Raw genomic sequence first — 19603 nt, forward strand, 5'->3', positions numbered from 1 at the left:
AAATTCTGTTTTTCGGTTATTCAACCACTTTCCTTCTCGATCCTTTGCTGCATCATGTCAACTTGGTAGCCTAAGCTGTAAAGCTAGCCATTTACCAAGTTGACCCCGAATTTCTTCTGCTAATGGATCAGCGATTGGTTTGAGGAGGTGTCAGTCTACAAAAATGGATACCTCTATATTGTGACCGCAAACGTATTTTGGTGGCCGTGGGCCAACCGTCTCATGCACGATATGACAGAATATAGGTTTTCAAGTTTGCCAATGAATGACCATTTTGATGTAACAAGAATCGCCATTTTGTTTTCTAACCATTGCTCATTGCTTTTTGTTCCTATTGCTTCGCAGTATATTTTCCGCTTACACTGCTCGACTGAAAAACATTGTTGTCTGTATGTGAAAAGGACAAGGCCGCAGGGCCGAGAGGATAACAAGAGTTTGTTGAAACACAAACGTAGGCAGCGCCAGGAAGAATGCCCGGCTCCCTCCCAAATGTAGCATTGAAGCAGAGCTGCAGGGCATTTAATCATTTCGCAGCTGCCAGCCAGTCTCGTTATATGATAGAATATGTTAGAATAATACTGCTAAAGGCTTGAATTATGCTTTTCTCACGGCCCCCCTTTGCTGAGCCCGCTAGAGCGTGTCGGCTCCCAGGACGCGAATAGCACCTAATAGAAAGCAAGGTCCGGAATACAACTCTTCCCCCCCTGTATGTAGCTCGCTTCCAAGAACAGAAGCGCTGTGTTCTATTCAACAACTGAAAGATGTCTTCGCACTCACAAATTGCAAATTGTACTAGAATAGATGTTTGAAGGTGTCATAGTAGTCGGAGATGTCCATTATCACACCAAGTTCAAAGAAACCCAATAAAGGGGGGTGTTAAACATGTCATAGCTGATTGTTTGACATGTATTTTGTATATATGTAACTGATGTACGTAATTCACTCTCTTGCGTCCCTCGAGGTCTAGAGATACACGTCGCGGGGCGTGAGACCGAGTTGGCCAACTGAGACTTTTGCTTTGCAATAAACCCTAGCTTTGGGAATACAACCTCGTCTCTGGCGTATCTATCGTGTGTGGTGACTCGCCTTGTTTCCATAGACGTCAGGGTCCCCTAGGGGCCCCTTTCAGCGGGTGCTCCCAAAGAGTCAGCCTCTCCGGTCATCTGAGACAGAACTGGAGCAGATGCACAGTGTCAACGTCCACTAGGCTATCCACCGCAGTTGGCGCCAGCAGCCAAGCAAGGCCTTGGTATAAAATTCAATTGAGGTTTTCACCTGTTTCTTTTTGCTATGTGGGCTAGTGTTCATATTGTTGTACTGGACCACAGTGTGCCAGGCAAAGTCCCCAGATTGCACCAGAAGGATGAAGAGTGGCAGGGAGATGGCTGCACCACGAATACCGTAACACCAGCTGGTCTCCAGAGTCCCCAGGAGAGGCCAACTAACCCCCTTCCATCAACATTTCTGGTTGCAGACACAAGGTGCAAGGAATAAGGGTGGTTCCCTCCAGTAACCAGTTTGAGGAAGGCACACACCCTGCACTTATGGGCTGTTGTTGCAGAGTTAAGAGTCCTTGCAGCTTCACAAAATAGGATTCTTGGGGGCTTCCTCGCCGCCATTTTAGGCTCATCCCACAGAACACTGCGCCAAGGGTCGGTCAGCTCATATGCAGCTACTCAGGACACAGTCCCAGTCTCTCCTTGCCGACCCCAGAGCAGGCTGAAATCCATCAGGGGGCTCCGCCAGCAACTGCAGCCATCAGGGTGCATCCTCGTCCCAGAAGGGCTCCCTGCTCCTCAAAAGTGAGTTTTACCCCTGGCAGAAGGACTCCACTGTGTGTGGGTACAATGCACTGCTACAGTGGCAGGGCCATGCCACCCCAGGCAAGCACGCAGTCTGAGCCACAATGCCAGCACCATTCCTTAGGGAGCCAGCAGGGTCCCAGTTCAGCCCGGTGCACATACCAGTGGCGCAGCCACGTGAGGCCCAATGGTGCAGCCGCAAGTAGAGTCTGGCCTCTAGCTTGAAATTCCACCTGGAGTGGACTGAGGGCACTGAAAGGCAGGAACCCACTCCACAGCGTTTTAAGCAGAGTTTTTGGCACCAAGGATCGCAGATGAAGGGGATTAATCTTGAATCTTGCTTCTGCACCCAGCATTGTTTTTACGGTGCCAGAGCTCAGAAGCTAAGCCACCAGGTTCCTGGTAGTCCTCTACCGCCTTTTAGAAATTCTCCCTGTCTCCTCCAGGCTCTGTCCTTCCTCTAACTGGTCTCTTGGTCTGTGTCCTCTCCACCTGACCTCCCCCGAACAACACATGCTCCATTCCCTTCTTTTTGTACTGCCCTTCTTGTGGTATGAATTCTCCTTTGCCCGTCTATTTCTAGTGCTTACGTTGATCCCCGGGCCAATCTCTCCCTAGTTTTTGCCTAGGGCTGGGTCACACAAGTATGAGGTTATAAAATGCCCTTCAAGCCCCATCCCCTGCTCTCAATGCCGTCCACCGGCATTTCATGATGGCCGCCCTGCCTAGCAATGGGTGGATTCAGAGTTCAGAGTCTTCTGCAGTGAAGCATCATGTGCGCAGTAAGTGTACTGAGTTACTCGCCATATCTCTCTCTCGTACATCAGGTGTTTCATCTTTTGCCACAAGTGCTTATGGGTTTTGTGGTTAGGAAAAGAGATCCCACTGGCCAACTTGGCATAAGGAAGGCATTGGGTGATTAATAGTGGTACTACTCATTTGAAACCAGGCACATAAAGGCAGGGGAAGAGTCTGGGCCTCCCTCACCCTGCCTCTGGAGCAGGACTTTGGCAAACACCCTGGTAGTATTTATTGATGGAAGGTCCAGTATGGAGGTGAAGCATACTTTATGCTTTGCTCATCTTTGCTCTCCCCCCGGTGGTCCCTTCCGCAGTCTCCACTTTGCCTCTTCCCTCTCAGGCTCTCTACAATGCATTGGCCACACACTTCTCTGCAAGAACTCGACATCCTGAACACTTTCTCTTCCATTTCTCCTTCTCCTGCCCCCACACCCCTGCCACCTATGGCCTCTCATCCTTCCTCTGCCTTTTTCTTCTCCTTCTCTCCTATCATGCCCAATGAGGTCGCTAGAGTTGTCTGCTCAATGAAGGGCTCCTCCAAACAGGTCTCCCCCTGTTCTTTCAGAAATATTAAGGACAAGATAGGCACTCTTGGTCCTGCACTTGTTGATTTCTGCAATCCCTCTCTTGCTACTGGGTCTTTCCCCTCTTCCCTCAAGCACTCTCATATGTGCCCTCTCCTGAAAAAACCTTCCACCGACCCCTCCTGTCTGGCTAACGAATGCCCCATCTCTAGCATCCTCTTCCTTAGGAAACTCTTAGATAAGCTAATCTACTCCCAACTGACCCAGAATACTGAGTTTTTAAGTTGCCCACACAACCATCAATCTGAATTCCGGGCATCCAGAGGCACAGAAACTGCTCTCCTGAACACCCATGAAAAACAAATTGCATCTCTTGACTCTAACTCTCCAGCTGTTCTCATTCTAATTGATCTCTCCTCTGCATTTGATACGGTCAACCACTACATCCTCATAAAATGGCTCCACGATACCCTTGGTATCACGGAGCGGGCACTGGGCTGTTTCTCACTGACTGTCCCTCCAAGGTTATCCTGGGCTCTTCCTTCTCTCCACTTGTGGCGTATCCCCACGGCTCAAACCTTTCCCCCTGGCTCTTTAACATCTAAATTGCTCTGTTTTCACACCTAATATCCACTTTCTCCTCTTACTTCCATTGTTATGCAGATGACACACAACTCTTCTTCAAACTTCCCACTGATCCTCTCCTTACTTCCTCCATCATTCCTGACTGCCTATCTGCCATAGAGTCCTGGTGTGCCTCCAAGGACCTCTGCCTCATCGCCAGCAAGACTGAGATCCTTTCCATTGGGTCTCCTGCTCCCTCTTTCTTCCCATTCACTCTGGCCACCCTCTATGGGCTCTACCCCTTCTCCTTCATCTGAAGTCAGAAACCTTGGAATCATCTTCGACTCCTCTCTTTCCTTCCTCCCTCACATCCAATACCTTGCCAAGAAGGCCCACTTTCAACTCCACCTCCCCAAAGGAATAATACATTTTCACACTTTCCGCCAGAAGTTCTATGTCTCTAGAGCTCTCGTATAATCTAGGCTCGACTACTGCAACAGCCTCTTCCTTGATCTACCCTCTTCCTCTCTACGTCCCCTCCAGCTCATACAGAATAGGGCTGCAAGACTTGTCCTTGGCCTTGAGTCCAGAAATTGCATCTCTCCAGCCCTAAAATCTCTCCACTGGCTCCCGGTTGCTGCAAGGATCAAATTCAAATCCCTCTGCATCATCCATAAGGCTGTCTGGGGCCGGGAACACGCTATCTACAACTGGCTCTCACCAAATAATCTCCTTCCAGATATTTACGGTCCTCCGGCGCCAACTCTTTGTGTTAAGTGCTTCTCTAAACAGTGAGCTGGTGGCCAATCTCTTTCCTCATCTGGCTCCCTCCTCTGGAACAGCTTCCCCCTTCCTCTCCATCTTGAGCCAGATCTCCTCGAATTCCGGAAGCTCCTCAAGACTTTCCTTTTCACCACCTCCATCCCCCTCTCCCTCCCTTGCTAATCCCCACAGACGCTGAGATTGGTGACCAAGGTCCTTATGTGTTCTTCAGGGTCCTGGCCCCTTCTCCCCCCAATTGCCTTCAGCCTCCTCCCACTCCGAGCACTGACCTGTGGGCGCCCACGGACCTGTTCCATCTCATAGGCCTGCACTTATTGTATTGGCAGTTGAGCACTCCTACCAAGTGATCCCTGCCAGGCACTTAGCAGCTGCTGGGAACTTACTCCCTAGCACTTCACTCCATGGAATGCCTCGCACTTACCCCCCTCCGTCGTCCCTTCTCTCTCTCTGCACTTGCACATTCTGAATGCTCACAAGGCCTAGTAAGACCACCTCCTTCTCTTTCTTCATTGTTATTATAAGAAGGTGAGTGGACCAGGTTGTGGATTAAGAAGGTGTCGGTTGTTTGGTGAAAAACAGTGTTACGCTGATCAAACAGTATACTTGTCCAAGACATTGAGGCCTGATGGTTTTTGGGCAGTACATGATTGATTGCACTCAGAACGATGGTTGATGGTGACCACATTTTACAGTATGTATTTAGGATTCTATCTTTCTTTTCACCACTTCTGATGAATGTGTGTTTTTCACCTTTCTCATTGGTTTGGGTGGCCACTGACTGGGGATTGGACGGGGATGGGGTGGGGCTGGTGATGATTTAATTGGTGTTTTGATTGTACTGTAACAAGCAGTAGTTATGTTCAGGAGAGGTTTCTGGGCATCCACGTTTTTACGCAGTAGAGGAGTATATCAAAGTGTGCTCGGTGTGTCGAGGAAGTACCGTGTAAACGCTTCTGGTTGAGATATTAACATTTTTGTCATTTTAGCGCTGTAACTTTTAATGGGTATTGTATGGAGTCAATGATGGGGTTGAGTCATAATACTTTCCGTGCTAAGAAAATTCTGTCCCTGGGGCTTGGAGTGCAAAGAACCTCCACCATTGCCCCTCCTTGTGTGTTTGTATGTTGGCAGTGAGGGGGGAGTTACAGGATGGGTGTTTTTCTTTGAGAGGGAATTGCACTGTAAAGATAGATTGCTGGACAGCAGAAATTCTGCCTCATCTAGGGATTTTTTTTACAGAAAGATTATCACGTTTCTGTCTGCCCGAGGATGTTGTTGGTTTTGATGGAAACCCTGAATACGTCTGAAAAATGTTCTAAAGTATAAGCACATTCCTGCCTCATATTGGGTAGGCAAGGTAATCATGGCATGATCTTGTTAAAGAGGAACCTGAATTTGGTATCTTAGGGGAGAGGTCAGGGTTGTTGGGTCCTGTTTAATCTTGCCTATTATTTTACCGGGTGAAAGCATCTGGATCTGGCTTTTGAATGTAATGTAAGGGCAGGGTGGTTGAGCAGCAGAAACCTTAATTCTCTAGAAGCATGTAGCGGCTGACCTTCTTACTTTGGCAAACCAAAAATCAAAATTAGGATGACGGCAGCCATTATAATCCACTAGTAATACAAACAAATATTTTATTAAGACTAAAGTATGCCGCTGTGCAAGGCAAGACACATTTTAAGGATGCATGGGAGAATCCATCTAATTTTGAGAGCTGGCCTAATAGTTGCAGCAAAGAAGTTTAGAAAGTTTGCTAATGTTTAATCTGAAAACTAAAATGCTCAGAAACATAGAATGATGCACGAAATATGCAAGAAGAGACAGGACTCTGGGTAACTTCCCATTTTAGATGGGAGTCATTATGAGTGAAAATCATCAGCTGCAACCGTGGCATTACGTATTGTGCCTGCCTGCGTGTCTATAATCTTGCAAAGTTGTCAGCAGAGGCGTTGCTAGGGGGGGCTGCAGGGGCTATAGGCCCCGGTCCTATGGTTGTAGCCCCAGATAGAAGTTCAGGGACTACAACCAAAAGGCTAGCTTGCCCCGAGTCCCGACAGTCCTGACAATAACGGAGCCCTGGGTCTTTTTCCAGACCTAGCAACACCCCTGGTTGTCAGGCATTGAGTACGTATAGTACCATCGATGGCAAGCTAGAAAATTACATAAGAATTTACCATTTTAAGCATTACCGCTTTTGTATTTTTGAAGTTACCATCCAAGATGATCTGGATATAAAGTTAAAAAAATCAAACAGTATAAAAAAAACAGATTGGATCTTGTTTAATGGTGGGTTATGGTATTCTGCTATTTCTGCATGCCTACTCTACTAGTACTGAAAAAGGTCGTCATTTCCAAACAACATTCCAAAATATTCTTATATAACATCCTCAGTTATTTTACTTAGCTCTTCATGCCGGATTCCTCCTGTAATAACATCCAATAATTGATGTTAGCCAATTTAATGTGTAATCACTGTACAATGCAAAAACAGAATCCTCGGGAAATAAATCCACCTGGAAACGCAGACCTCTGCCCACATCTTGAATGGATACTGTTGTAATTAAACATAGCTCATGACTTTGGTACAACTATTTCTGCAAAAATCAAATCTTGTTAATCGTTCCTGCTGAGGCCTGATGAAGCCGCCACCAGCAAAACACAATGCTTGAGTTTGGGTTGGAAACATCAGCCAGCAAGTGTAGTTTCCCAGTCGGCCTATAAACTGGTCCGGAATCTATTTTACAACACTTTCACGGACAGTCTACAATTAACACTGGGCAATATGTTAATGCTTAAATAAAAGACCACACTATACCTTTTATTAATTGTCTTGCATTCGTTTCTTGGCAAACAGAAGCCTAATTCATCCATTCTGGTTATACCTCATGATGTCATCAGTGTTGACTGTTGAACCTCTCTCCGTCCTACCTCTCCCCACCCAGCTACATTTGTGGGCATCCATAAAATGGCCGCATGCAGAGGAACGTTTCCACGTTGTGTGCATATCTCACAACTCTATTCTTGAGTGATTCGCACACATTTGACGCATGCGTAGTTTGGACCTTTTCGTGGGCACGGGTCATTTGCATGTGTATATCGGGGCCGTTATTGTTTTAAGAATTGCACGTTTCAGAATGGTAAATTCGTACTGCGAATATGCGAATAACGGTAAAGGAGGCCCACCAGGCTGACACACCGTCGAAACAACCATTCAGGTGCATTTGCAGTTATCCTCACACTCGCAGTTTTCTGTTGGAGAGGAAAATGCAATGCCATGTGAATTGCACAGTAATTTGAACGACGTAAGAAAGAAAAGCATATGGACATAATTATAATGTTACCAATAAATATATTCTCTTTTGGTTACAGAAACTCACCTTACGGATTTCCATACCCCTGAAGTCGGAGCTGTCTATTCATTTTCAGTAGCGCCTTCTACTCGCAGGAAGCTTCCGTTTTCTACCTGTTGTCTTTGTGTCATGGCTAAACCTTCTACATTGGGACGTCAACTTTACAGATGCAACAAATAATCATGTTTCTGCAATGAGAATCTGCACGTCATGTTCTATTCATTCCGCAAGCGACCATCCAAAGAATACAATGATGTCTCAATCCAATGTGGATTCTGCTTTCCAGTTCTTATCGCAGGCACCAAACTGCCGCCACATAATGGGATCAAGCATGCCAGTTTGGGTAGAGCACAGCCTAAAAAGGATCTAATTACACGAGCATCTAACACTACGATATGAGCTTTTTTTTAAATAGGTATTTAATGCAATTTAATTGGTCTTACATGGCGTCCTGCTGCCATGTTGTTTGGCCTCACTGCACCTGTGCATAGTTCTGTGAGAAAAGAGCGAACAGAGTTGTTAGTGGGATAGCAAGTGAGACAGTTGCGAAACCTGAGGTGTTGATGAGTGCAGGTCTGAATTAGCCAGGATCTCAGTGTGTTTATATTTCTCAGGGTTTGGAGGAGACACTTGGGAGTATGTCCTGTGAAGGGAATAGTCTACAGCACTAAGAGTCGGGTTCAGCGCTGATGTGGGGAAGTGTGATGGGTTTAAGAGGACTGCTTAGTCACAGCCAGATTAGTGTTGATGTGCTAGCGGTGAGGGCTGTTGGCAGTCTGTGGGAGATGTGTATAGTGTAAGGTGCTAGGAGAACTCAGAGAGGAGTTGTTTAGTTGGGACAGAGGGTAGTAGACCTAACAAGGCAGAGCAAGCGCGTGAGCTCCGTGCACTCCTACCACTGCTCTCTTGCAGTAGATACCATTTCACTTTTTAACTTTGATATTGTCATTTTCTCTCTCTCTGCCCATTAAATAGATACATTGCACCCCACATGTCACAAGGACTCGAACATTGGCAGGTGAGGTAAAGGGGCTGTCTGGAGATGCTGCTTGTTGTGTCCTCACCCCGGATGGTCGGGTGAGGGGCCCGCACTCACTCCTGCATGCACACACGCACACCAAAGGACGACGCGGGACGCGTTGTTACTTCGTCCGCGTCCCGGCGGGAACTGCCGCACGGGCGCCGTTTATTATTTTGCTCATGCGCGGCCCGGAACGAGGCTTGCGCATGCGCCGCACACTACTGGGACATCACATCCCTTCTTTTTTCTGTAACAACAAACAGCAGTGTAGTACGAACAAATTGTACTCACGTGATCAACGTAACAGTAATACAACCATTGCACCCATCAAGTGTGGGCTTCAGGACTACCTCGGTCAGTCACCCGAGTCCGTAACGTAGTCTTTGAAATGAGCCGGAAGTCTCCTTCCCCCTCGAACTGGCTATCTTGGCATAACCGTGGGCACGAGACAGTCATCGCCCCGGGTAGGGTCCGGATCTCTCGACGGCTCGCTCTCCTGGATCTCTGGGCTTGATCCCCGCATTGAGAACTCCCCTGATGTCCGAGCTTCAGGCACAACGTCCACTTTCTTGAAGAACGATTGATTGCGGGTGACGGTGCCGCGTTCACTGGCCGCAGTCACCATAGTGCCTTTCACATGGGTCACCTTCCAGGGGCGTGGTTCAAATGGCAAGGACAGTTTCCCTTCCGGGTGCCGATTCTTGACAAGCACGGAGTCTCCGACTTGTACCTCCTTTTCTTGCAGCCCTCTCCGTTCGCTCTCCTTCTCGGTGCGTTCCGCCCGTTCCTCTCGGACTCTTTCATCGCCTATGACTCCGGGTCTTCGGTTATCCACTTCCGGTATCATCCCTCTCGGGCAGCGCCCGAAGAGTGCCTCGGCTGGGGCAACCCCAGTGGACTGGTGAGGGGTTGTGCTGTACACTCGGAGGAATTCCACAATTCTCGTTTTGAGGGGTTCTCCATTGCTGGCTGAGATTCGCATCACCTTATTGAGCGTACGCATCATTCTTTCGGCCTCACCATTTGCACGCGGCCATAGCGGGGACACTCTCCGATGTTTTATCCCCCTCTCACTCAGGTACTGGGCAAATTGGCGGCCTGTAAAAGGTGGTCCGTTGTCTGAGCACACGATATCAGGAAACCCATGCGTTGCGAACATTCTGTCCAACGCCTCCGCGGTGTACTCGGTAGCCGTCGACTCGACCACCTCCACCTCCGGGTACCTCGACCATTGATCCACGGCCACCAGAAAATACATTCCGCGACCCGTCGCACCAAAGTCCATGTGTACCGTACTCCACGGCTTTGTGCTGCGTTCCATCGAGCTGATTGGTGGTGCTTTGTCCCCTGGCGTGGCCGCTTGGCAGACCAGACATCTCTTTACAAAGCGCTCCACCCTTTCTTCCATTCCTGGAAACCATACTTTTGGCCTTAACCTTGCCTTTGTCTTCACGGCACCCTGGTGTCCAATGTGCGCCAACTCCAGTATTCGCAGCCTGAGCTCTCGCGGGATGACGATCTGTCGGCCCCTTAGTAACAGCCCATCATCAGAGATCGATAACTCATCTCTCACCCTCCAGAGTGCCTGTAGGTCTTTCTGGGCCTCCTCCTGGCGTCGCGAGTTATTGCGCAGGACTTCCCTCCAGACTCCACTTCTCACCGCAGCCTTGATAATGTCGAAGACCTCATCTTTAGATGACTCTGTGGCGATCGCCAGTCTCGACAGTGCCCTGGGGAGCGCACCTTCCACTATCTGGCAGAGTATACTGTTGCATTCCATTTCACCGGCCTCTCCTTCTGCACTTTCTTTGTTGGGATGCCTTGACAAATAGTCCGCGGGATTGTTGGTCCCGGGTCGGTATACCAGCTTCACCCCGTACTCCATTAAGGCCAGCATCCATCTCTCGATACGGGGTGGGGGTTTTGATGGTGCACCTGCGAGTATAGGCAGCAGCGGCTTGTGGTCGGTGACCACCACTACAGGTTCCGCTATCGATGCCAGTCCCTTTATGAAACGCCCGCAGTACGTCACCATCCCTAAGAAGCTCCTTACTTCCATAGGGGATTATGGCGCCGCCGCTTCTCAGATGTCTCTGACTTTTTCCGGGTCCGGTGATATTCCTGCGGCCTGAAAGATGAAGCCGAAAAACCCTATTCGGTCCTTGAAGAATTTGCACTTTTGGCAGTGTAACGTGAGCCCCAGGTCTTTTAATCTCTTTAGAGTGCTTTCTAGACGTTTTAGGTGCTCTGCTTCTGAGTTTGCAAATACCAAAATGTCATCACTCATGTTTAGGACACCTGTCAGCCCCGCCAATGCTCCCCTAATTGTGTTCTGGAACACTTCAGCCGCAGATGATATCCTGAAACTCAAACGTTTGAATTGGTATAGGCCCTCGTGAGTTGTGAAAGTTGTGATGAATCTTGAGTCGGGGTGAAGCTCCAGTTGGTGATATCCCGCTCGTAGATCCAGCTTGGAGAACACACGTGCCCCTTGAAGCTCACCTACAATGTCGTTGAGGGTTGGCGTTAGATGACTCTCCCTCTTAATTGCCGCATTGGGGAGGCGCATGTCTATGCAGATCCTTACTGCTCCCGGCTGCTTAGGTTTGGGGGCGACTACTATCGGCGAAACCCAGGGTGTGGGCCCTTCCACCCTCTCAATGATATCCATGTTAACGAGCGACCGCAGCTCTTCTTCTACTTTTTCCCTGAGATGGAACGGAATTCGTCTGTGTTTCAGAGCGGTCGGTCGGATGGTGTCGTCGATGTGCAGCCTTATCGCGGGCGCCTTCAGTTTCCTTACTCCTTCAAAGATGCTTGCATATTTGTCCAGCAGGCACTCAATGTCTATTTGATGCACTTCCAGTGCGAAGTGCACCAAACCAAGGGCCTCCGATGCTGCGCAGCTGAGTAATGAATGCAGACTCACGTCCGTGACAAAAAAATGTGCTTTGATTGCTTTGTCACCCTTGGTGACCGGCGTGACGAACACCCCCTTGATGGGTAACGGGGTGTCACCTCCAAACGTGAATATTTTAGCCGCGGATCTGTCTAGCGCGGGAGGTCCTGGAAGTTTTTGGTATTGTTCTTCGGCCAATACACATACGGAGGCCCCAGTGTCAATTAGAACCTGTGTCGGCACGCCTTGTATGTCCACCATGCATTTGGGTTGCCTCTTCTTCCTGGTTCCCGACGCTAGGTTGGATATGAAGAACACTTCTTCATCCTCCTCCTCTTCCTCAGCTAGCTGCAGCCTTTGTATTTCCTGTTCGAGAGCGGCAATGCTTTGTCGTCTTCTGGATCCGCCTCCGCGACTTCTTGCTGGGCCTCTCTGTACAGATACCGGGGCTGGGGCACGGCACATACGGGCATAGTGCCCTGGTCTATCGCACCGGCCAAACGATCTTGATTTGGCCGGGCATTCCTCTGAATGTGGCAGGTCATAACCGCAGTATTGACATATTGACTCCGATCCTGGAGGATTGCGAGTTTCTGGCTTTTTCTGGCCCCACTTTTCTTTTGTGTCCCCACGTCTGCTAATGGCATACGACTCGTCCGCCATACCTGGGCGCCTGGCTGCGTCCATCTTTGCGCCTCTCGACTCCGCCAGTTCAAACGTCCTGCCACTGTCCAGTATTTGTGCCAGTGTCCATCCCGGTTCTCGCAATACTTGTCTCCTTAGCTTGCTCGAGCTACAGCCCTGTATTACCTGGTTCCGTACCATAGACTCATCATTATCCCAGCGGCATGCCGTGGCCATCAATCTCAACCTGGCACAAAACTGATCAAGAGGTTCTTCATCTTTCTGCTTCCCACCGCAGAACAGGAATCTCTCATAGTCCATATTCGACTGAGGTATGAAGTGGTTTTCCAAAGCAGTCTTGACCGTAGCATATGTGACCACCTGCAGATTGCATGCCTCACAGATGCGGATGACGTCGAGCCCTGCAGAGTACAGCAAAGTCGCCCTTTTGGCGGCATCATCGGTGATGCCGGTCGCTGTGAAGTACATTTCAAGTCTTTTAATCCAGAGCAACCATCTTGGCCCCTATTTGGATGGGGGTCCCGACACGTCAAACTCCTGCATCGCTAACAGAGATCCTTGTTGTGGCCCCATTGTGCCTCGTGCAGTCTCCGCTTCCCCATCACTTTCTGCCATTGGTGCAGGTCACACAGACACCTCTTGGTGTCACAGAGGCCGCAAACCTGATATGTGGATCCCCAACGACGTGTCTTGGCCACTCCTTTCCGTGTCAAAAGTAGAGGGTCGTTCCCAGGTGGGTGGGAACGACCAGGGTCCCAAAAATGTCCACGTGGCAGAAGCGCAGCAGCGCACGAGCACCTGTGCAGGCCGCTACTGCTGCGATACCTTAATCATAGCGTTCTTGCCGGGTCCGTGTCATGCCATGATACGCTGCACCGCTGATCCGACGTTCGTTACACGTCTGGGCGAGCGTAGACGTGGCGCTCTTCCTCATCGCCAGTTGTTGTGTCCTCACCCCGGATGGTCGGGTGAGGGGCCCGCACTCACTCCTGCATGCACACACGCACACCAAAGGACGACGCGGGACGCGTTGTTACTTCGTCCGCGTCCTGCCGGGAACTGCCGCACGGGCGCCGTTTATTCATTTGCGCATGCGCGGCCCGGAACGAGGCTCGCGCATGCGCCGCACACTACTGGGACATCACACTGCTCATTACCATAAACTGCATGCTGACGGTCATGGGAGGCAAGAACATTTGGTTCAGAGAAAAGGTTGCATGAAATACGAGGACTCCAGGCACCCATTTCACTTTCCTTAGTTGGTTGGCAGGCTAAAGGCCCTCTCAAACCTCAATCTAACTGTGCTCAGTGGCCAGCTGGGACATTTGTCTGTCAGGGCAATGCCCATCTGGTAAGTGAACAGCATTTGCCAGGCATTCATCAGGGGATTGTGACAGCAACCAGAATCCCTGGTAATTTCTGCCAGAAGTCTACCCAAATGTCTCCCACAAGCCTCAAGCTCCTTGCAAGCAGTGCACACATCCAGAGTGCAAAATTAAATTCCACCCTTCCCCACTGGCCGCCGCCAACCGGGAGTCGAGGCAGCTCCATAACTTTGGTTTCAGAATGATGCTAAAATCATGGAGGGGTTTCTTTACCATAAAATGAGGAGCACGTAAGATACAAATTTGAGGCTGGATTGTTGAAAGAGCACCACAAAGCTGGGTAGCATCCCCTTGGCCTGATGGGGGCACAGCAATTACAATAAGATTAAGCATGCTGAAAAGGAAATAAAGGGTATTTGAGCTAGGGTCATAGGATAAGTAGTACACAGCAATCTCGAATTTACAGACTCTCTGTACCCTTGCTAGGTATCAACCGCTGCATGAGCTCCTTGGAAAGCTTTTTTGCAACAGCTAATCAATTACACCAGAGGAAAAGAAGGTCTGGAGTGTTCCTTACGTTTAAAGGGCTGTCCTCCCAGAGATGGGGCGAGGCTGTCAATGGTTAACATATGCATATGTTGTGAGCTGTGCCCATAGGGGTTTTCCTGGAGCTAGGATGTTACCTCCTCACCCATTAACAACTATTTTTACGGCATAAGCGCCTGGCTTGAGGGGAGAGAGTGAGGGGCTGCCTTACTGGACTAAGGTGGGTGGATTTATTTGTGCCATAATATTTACACTTATGCACACTTTGGTGTGATTTCTCAGATTAGTGTCAGACAATTGTTTGATTTAAACAAATCACCTAATTACTGGGTGGGATTTGCATGAAGTATTTATGGCATGGGGTAAATAAAAAGTACTGTATAGCACAGGTATCCAAAGTGATTCCAAGCTTTAATGTTGTGGTATATAAAATACGACTTGCTTTGACCATTACCACCATAAATGGAATGAGGCCAAATTTCCTTCAATTGCGTACATATATAATAAAGCAATATGCCCCGAGCGGTGGGGGCATTACTGACCCAGGTAATGCCCCGGGGCATTACCAGAGTCGGTAATGCCTCCGCCGCTCGGGGCATATAGCTATTTGTACCCCGGCCCGCAAAAAAAAGACAAAGAAAATGGCCGCCGGGAAAGGGAAAACGGAGTCTGTTTTCCCTTCCCATGGCGGCCATCGGGAACGGACGCACTGGAAACAGAAGCATTTCCAGCGCGTCTGCTCCCGGAAAAAAACAAGGTAAGTGCGGTTCGGAGGGCGGAAGGGAGGGGGAGGGGGCGGGGAAGGAGAAAAAATGAAAAGAAAAAAATACATACCTGGGTCCCTGGCGGGGGACGATAGAAGCCTCCAGCCGTGTGGAGGCTCGGAGTGGGGATGGCCCCGCTCCGAGTTTCCACACGGCAGGAGGCTGCCATCATCTGCCACCGGGGACCAAGGGATAGAAGGTAAGTGGGGAGGAAAGGGCGGGGAGGTGGGAGATAGGGGGAAAGGGAAGGGGAAAAAAAAGCCTTACCTGAGCCCCCGTGGGGAGGCTCGGAGCGGGGATGGCCCTGCTTCGAGCATCCTCATTGGCTGAGGGGCTGCCACGCCCCCTGCCAGGGACAAAGTCCGTGGAATCCAGACAGAGGGTTTCCCTGCCTGGTAATGACTCGGCAAGGGCCAATCAGTATGGCCCTTACATTCTGATTGCGCCCTCGCTGGGTACTAATATTTAAAAAGACACATTTTCATTCATCATTATCCCACATCACAAATTTGTATAAAAGAAATGTCATCAATTGTACAATACTTCTATTTTCTAATGTGCCCTAAAGTATACATCACAAAATATCGTAGAAAAAATGTCATCAATTCATTGGACAGTTATAGTTCCTCATACGCCCGTATTTTTACTTGGGTTTAAAATGTATATTCACAGAACAACTTGGTGTGATCTTCGAAATATTAGTTTCAACCAAATTGATTTCTGCCTCATACCATGATACATTCTCAGAAAGAATGCCACAATCCCGAAACAGCAGCATCTAATATGCAGCCAGTTATTACTCATAGATTACTGAGTTTTGTGCACTAAATATTCCTTGACTTGCCAAGCTCAGTATTTCGCATTGCCTTAGCATAATTTTATCTTTCTCTACTTTTCCTTTTTACATATTAGGTTAGTTCCTACATATAATGTAAACAATCATTGGCACCCTGGCGTTTAAGCGTTCACAATATAGGCATCAAATACGAAGGCATTGGTCCCTCCAGCATTCAGATACATGTTTCATTCTAAAAAAAAGCAACATTCATATAGAGTTAATTGATCAGTGACATATTTTGAACAATGTACATATTTCCCAATAGCATTACTATGAGGATGCATTCCTTACCCGATGCTGCTACATTGTTGGAGATAACCAACACTATGAGAAGGGATTTGGTGAGATGTGATATTACTAATGGTATTGACGACAATTGTCAAATAGGTGTATTTAATTGAAGAATGGGGATGTCATCTTCGGTCAGAAATGACTTACATTTACAAATGGCTGAAGTATTCCCACAAATGATGCCTATATAATTGCATAAAGATGAGAAGACGTGAACAAGTTTCTAAGGGTGTAAAAAAGTAATTGGGCATATACCATGACCAAAACAAAACAAACCGAAACAAAATATATATAAGAAAACAGGTGACATTAAAAGGTAACATTAACCTAAGAGGGTAAGTGCTTCAAACTAAAGAGGATCACTAATTTAAGATGCAAAATTACATTATTAAGCATCACTGGAGTCAGATAGGGAGGATGTGGGAGAGAGCAGAGAGTGCTCCCTCTTAAGAAAGTGAAGTTTAAGATAAGCTTTGAAGAAATCCACAGCTGTGTTGGCATTCATTGTTATGGGCAATGGGTTCCATTGAAGCAGGGTGAGTAGGGAGAAAGAGCAGAAGCAATAGGAGGCACAGAGAGGGTATGGGGCAGTGAGGTTGAGTGCAGAGGAGGATCAGAAGAATGAGATTGTGAGTATATTAAAGCTTAGTGAAATCATACATATTGGAGCTGTTACAACCTGATCTGAGCACCAAGATGCATTTTCCTTATCAGTCTTTCGAATATATTCAATAGCGTAAATACATATTCATAGCAGCTTTCAAATGTTGATGTTCGCATATTATGGCATGCACAACTCTGGAAAATCGGAAATACTTTACTTGAGTGACATTTTGAACATAACCTTTTTTTCCCTCATCAAAACTGTTTCACTGATGGATATCCCCACTATTTGGGCTCCAAAATCTCCATGTGATAGGACTGACACAGCTGCATGAATCTATGTACACTGCTGTTCAACTTAGTAACTGTGTCAGTTAGTGTGTGCGTGTATACTTGTGTACCTGCTCTGTCTCCGATGCTTTGGGCATCTTGCTATGAATGTAGGTTCATAAATACTAAGCCACGCATTGGTGGACCAGATGTTAGAACAGTCTACTTGGAAGGCAGTAGTTCAAGATGAGGGTTTAATGTTCCCCTCATTGATCTCCTGTTATTCATTTTAGTTTTCCACCGCCTTACATTAATTATGATAATGAGCAAATATAAATATAAATGATAAATACTGGGTTGCGATTCCTCACCAATTCTCTTCTTTAATGTTTGTACTTGTGTTATTTGTGTAGTTCAGCACTTTAATGAGGTATACATTAAGGGCTTTATGACAGTGATTTGGCTTACATTTCTTCACCAATTGCATTCTGGAAGTTGTAGTGTTGGTTTGCTTCAGTTGAAAACATAGGGTTACATGTTACATTCTTATCTTTTTAATTTTACCTTTACTACTCTAAATATTCAGGCCACAGATTTTGAGCCATGTATCACGACCTTTAATAAGTTACCTGCTCAGGCACAGATTACCACCTCTCTCCCCCCAGCTAATCAAAGTAATGGGCTTCTCGCATTCTCACTACTTCTGACCGTAGGATATAAGGGCTAGTTAGCCCTACAGGTAACTCTAGATTTGAAAAATATCAACAAGATGAGGTATTCATGTGAGACCTTTATCAGAGTACTACAGGGTTCCATGGGTAAAATACAGATTTAAAGCAATATCAAATGTATGCAATAAATGAATGCATACTCTTGATTCTGACATTGTGCTCAATACTCATGCAGGTGGGGATAGAGAACTGTAATCAATCAGTGTTCAATCGTATAGTATTTACAAATGAGTTAAGGACATGAAATTAAAATAAGACGTTGTCATATTTTAGACATGTGATTATTTAGAACACCTTCTTATAGATCAAACTCCTAATAATTTGGAACATTTTCATCCTCATTCATCCATTCATTTCCATATTTGAGCTTTCATTAATAAATGTTAGCAATATTGTTTTGCTTTTCAGAGATAACAAAGTGCCGTGCATCCAACTTGCAGCCATAACTTAATTCATGCTGTACAGTGTTCAGTTTTACGAAATGAGTGTTTAAGCACAAACATGAAATTACCCAGTGGCTACCAAATGACGGTATTTTATCTGGGTGAATTGTAGAGCCTAGGACTGGTGGATGCATCATGAATTATAGTTTAGGAATGGGCCTCCCAAAAATCAATTTACAAATTGCATTGATGTAAAATACGGCTGCAAGAATCCATTTGAGACTACTGCATCAAGCCACTGAAACCCTTGTCTTGAGACAGCTATAGTGGTTGGACATTCAAATCCTTATGCATGACATCTACGGCTACGCCCGAAATCCTGGATCCTTCGAGGGTAGTTCAATAGTTTCATGCCCTCTTGTGAATTGAAATCATCAGCACAAAGGCTAGCCATGGCTGCATTGGTGCGGCTATCTGCAGTAAATGGAAACAATGTGCTTTCTCTCACCAAGCTGCAAAACTTTGGAATTCAACTCCTCAATCCCTCGGAGACGTGGGTAATCTCCAATTCCACAAGGCCTTCAAGACTTGGATCGTCCTGCCATCTGATTAATCCTCATACTCCACATGTGTGTAGCCCTTCCTAGTTAGTTTCTTTGGCCACAGCATTCTGGTTCCCTATTGCCCAACTACCCATTGAGTGCAATTACTGCAGGGGGCAACCATATTATTGAAAGTGTATGCAAACACTGTCCTGGTGAGAATGCCCACATTCTGATAACACATTTGGTGATTTTCAAGCGGTATTAGCCAGACCACAAGGCAGCCATGCCTCTTAATTGAAGCACCATGTTGCTGCTCTTTGTCCACTCATGATTCATAGGTGATCACAGCCAGGACTACAAGAATAAAAGAAATGAGTTATTGCGGATTAGACACTTAATCTGTGCCCACATGCCATCTCACAGTCAGCACCAATGCTCCTCTGGTCTGCCAACTCTCTGCCTCGTCCGCTGACACTCAAAACACAGAACGCCAGCCTCCCTTGTCTCTCGCCATCATCGGTGCTAACGCACAAACTGCATTCCCCCGACTGAACGCCACGCTGATTGAAACCATTGTACAGCAGTGCCAATGTTTGAGTCTTAAAATCATTTCAAGGCAATACCTGTAATACAATGTCACAGTAATGGCACTGTTACTTGGAATTAGGAACAGAGCATGGATGCAGTCAAGTGTTATATGTGGCTGAGCTGTGCCTGGCAGGGCAACAGTTGTACTCTGCAGCCTTTGTCTATTCTGCAGGACAGCCTCCTTCCATCGTGGCACCATATGGTGAATATAGGTGAATGAATGAATCTCTTCATTGGAAATAAATATACCTGTCAATTAAAGACATTGACATATATAAAAAGCCAAAGCAGGATAAACACGTATTAAAAAAAGCATATATACACAATAAAT

The 19603-nt window shown here is 47.2% G+C and overlaps 1 protein-coding gene across 1 annotated transcript in view; it reads left to right on the forward strand.

The window, feature by feature from the left end:
* Positions 1-8090, forward strand: part of LOC138513998 (lysosomal alpha-glucosidase-like) — a 1078298-nt gene extending 1070208 nt beyond the window's left edge. Inside the window, exon 23 of the mRNA XM_069629222.1 lies at positions 7843-8090. Within this exon, the coding sequence (XP_069485323.1) occupies positions 7843-7902 (60 nt within the window). The 3' untranslated portion in view covers positions 7903-8090. The remainder of the gene's footprint in view (positions 1-7842) is intronic.
* Positions 8091-19603: the final 11513 nt, after the last annotated feature.

The sequence above is a fragment of the Ambystoma mexicanum genome, chromosome 12, assembly GCF_040938575.1.
Source record: "Ambystoma mexicanum isolate Mex_15411 chromosome 12, UKY_AmexF1_1, whole genome shotgun sequence".
Taxonomy (NCBI): Eukaryota; Metazoa; Chordata; class Amphibia; order Caudata; family Ambystomatidae; genus Ambystoma; species Ambystoma mexicanum.